The 2147-nt window shown below is 55.4% G+C and overlaps 1 protein-coding gene across 3 annotated transcripts in view; it reads right to left on the bottom strand.

Moving 5' to 3' along the window:
• HSPBP1 (HSPA (heat shock 70kDa) binding protein, cytoplasmic cochaperone 1) overlaps window positions 1–2147 on the bottom strand; it is a 20358-nt gene that overhangs the window by 11197 nt on the left and 7014 nt on the right. For all 3 annotated transcript variants that reach the window (XM_012643199.1, XM_012643198.1, XM_012643200.1), the window contains one exon: window positions 1627–1851. In XM_012643199.1, coding sequence (XP_012498653.1) covers window positions 1627–1851 — 225 coding nt within the window. The remainder of the gene's footprint in view (window positions 1–1626; window positions 1852–2147) is intronic.

A 2147-nucleotide genomic window follows, 5' to 3' on the forward strand; every position in this document is an offset into this window, starting at 1 on the left:
ACCCAAACCCTCCCTGTTCTCCCAGCCTCTGCACCCTGGGGCCGCCATCTGCCCATCTGATGTGGAAAGGATACTGAGAGACCAGGGCCCAGGATGCACAGGGGCGGGGAAAAGAAAGGGGGTGTTGGGACCCCTCTCCCACCCCCCACTTCAAAGCCCACATAGGCTGCTGCAGGTAAGAAACAGCCGACCTCAAAGAGATCAGCACAGCGTTGCCATGTGACCCAGCAACTCTGCTCCTAGGTATGGACCCAAGAGAAACGGAAACAATGTCTCCATGAAGACCTGTGCGCTCTCGTGTTCACAGCAGCACAGGAGCCCAGGGACAGAAGCGACCCAGATGTACAACATCAGACGGCTGGACGGACACAGTGTAGCACATCCATACGGTGAGGCATTACTCAGACACGAAAAGGAGCGAAGCACCGACACAGGCTGCAGCGCGGATGAGCCTTATGCTGGGTAAAAGCCAGACACAAAAGGCCACGCAGTGTATGATTCCATTTGCGTGAAACGTCCGGGACAGGTGAATCCTTCCAGACAGTGGATGCAAGCTTGCAGGGGCCGGGGAGGAAGCAGCGCGGCTGCTGATGGGTACACGGTTTTTATTTGGGGCGAGGATGAAAATGTTCTGAAATTACATAGTGGTGATGGCTGCACAACCTTGTGAGTATACAGGAAGTACTAAATTTATACTTTAAAAAGATGAATTGTATGGCCTGTGAATTATATCTCCATAAAACTGTTTTAAAAAAACAAACACACACAGTTAAACGGGGGGCCTGGCATAGCACAGGCACAGACCAGCATCCAGCACACGGGAAGAAACCGCCCGGGCTCGGACCTAGCTGTGTGTCCTCGCTGGGCCTCTCCAGCCTGACCCCTCCGCCGTGTGGAGGGACTGGGTCGTCACTACCTCAGAGACGTGCGTGAGGATAGAGCAAGTTAACACCCGGCACAGAGAGAGCGCCCCAAAGACCAGTCCCTGACCTGGCACCTGTCTCCCAGGGGCAGCGTGGTGGAAGCACAGGCCCGCTCTGCCCCGTGGAGCTGCACAACCCTGGCCAATCCCTCTGTCCATGCCTCAGTTTCCTCCTCTGTTAAGTGAGGACGAAAAGGGTCCCTACTTCACAGGGTTGGTAGGATACAAAGGATTCACGTACAGCAGATCTCGAGTGAGGGGCTCTCTGCGATGCCTAGAGGCGTGTTTGGCTGTCATAGCTGGGGGTGCTAGTGTATCTCTAGCGGGTAAAGACAATGTCCTACAGTACAACTCCCAAGACAAAGAACGAACCGGCCCCAAATGCCAACAGTGCCAGGCTGCAAACCTGTGCTGTGTGCAAAGCACTCATGCTGGGCCAGGGCAGCATCGCTGACCCAAGGCTCCTGTGCCGGTCCGTGTGCTCTCCAGCTAGCAGGGGTTTTGGGCAAGCTCACCATTCTGTTCCCAGCACCCAGCACAGAGTCACACAAGTTCAGGAATAAATGAATAAAGGAAGTGCCTTTCCCTCCGCCCCCAGCAGATCCCTGCAGGATCCACCTCCGTAGGTGCCTCTGGCTGGCCCCTCTCCCAAGAGCCCAGCCCGCCACCCCAACACTGCCACCCCTCGCCCCCTCAACACTCACAGGAGATAGCGAAGAGGGCCTTGACGCGCACTGTGTCGCAGGCATCGCGGTCGAGCAGCCGCAGCAACTTCCGCAGGGCGCCGAGGCCTAGTACCTGCTCCTGGATGGCCGCCACGTTCTGACTGCACGTGCCGATGAGCTGTGCCGCCCGCCACCTCAGCCCTGCGGCCCCTGCCTCCAGGTATCGGCCCACGAGCAGGTGCATGCCAGACAGCTGGCAGAAGTCTGTGCGGCAGAGACGAGAAGAGAGAGAGGCCGGCACTAAATGTGTCTCCCCCTCCAAAAAATTTGACAGGGTGACATCCTAAGCCCCAGTATCACAGGATATGACTGTACTTGGAGAAGAGGCATTTATTCATTCATTCATTCATTCATGTATTTGAGACAGAGTCTCACTCTGATGGGGTATATATGTATGTATTTATTTTATTTATTTATTTATTTGAGACAGGGTCTTGCTCTGTTGCCCAGGCTAGAGTGCAGTGACGTCATCATAGCTCACTGCAACTTCAAACTCCTGG

Source organism: Propithecus coquereli, unplaced genomic scaffold (assembly GCF_000956105.1).
Source record: "Propithecus coquereli isolate 6110/MARCELLA unplaced genomic scaffold, Pcoq_1.0 Scaffold193, whole genome shotgun sequence".
NCBI classification, from domain to species: Eukaryota; Metazoa; Chordata; class Mammalia; order Primates; family Indriidae; genus Propithecus; species Propithecus coquereli.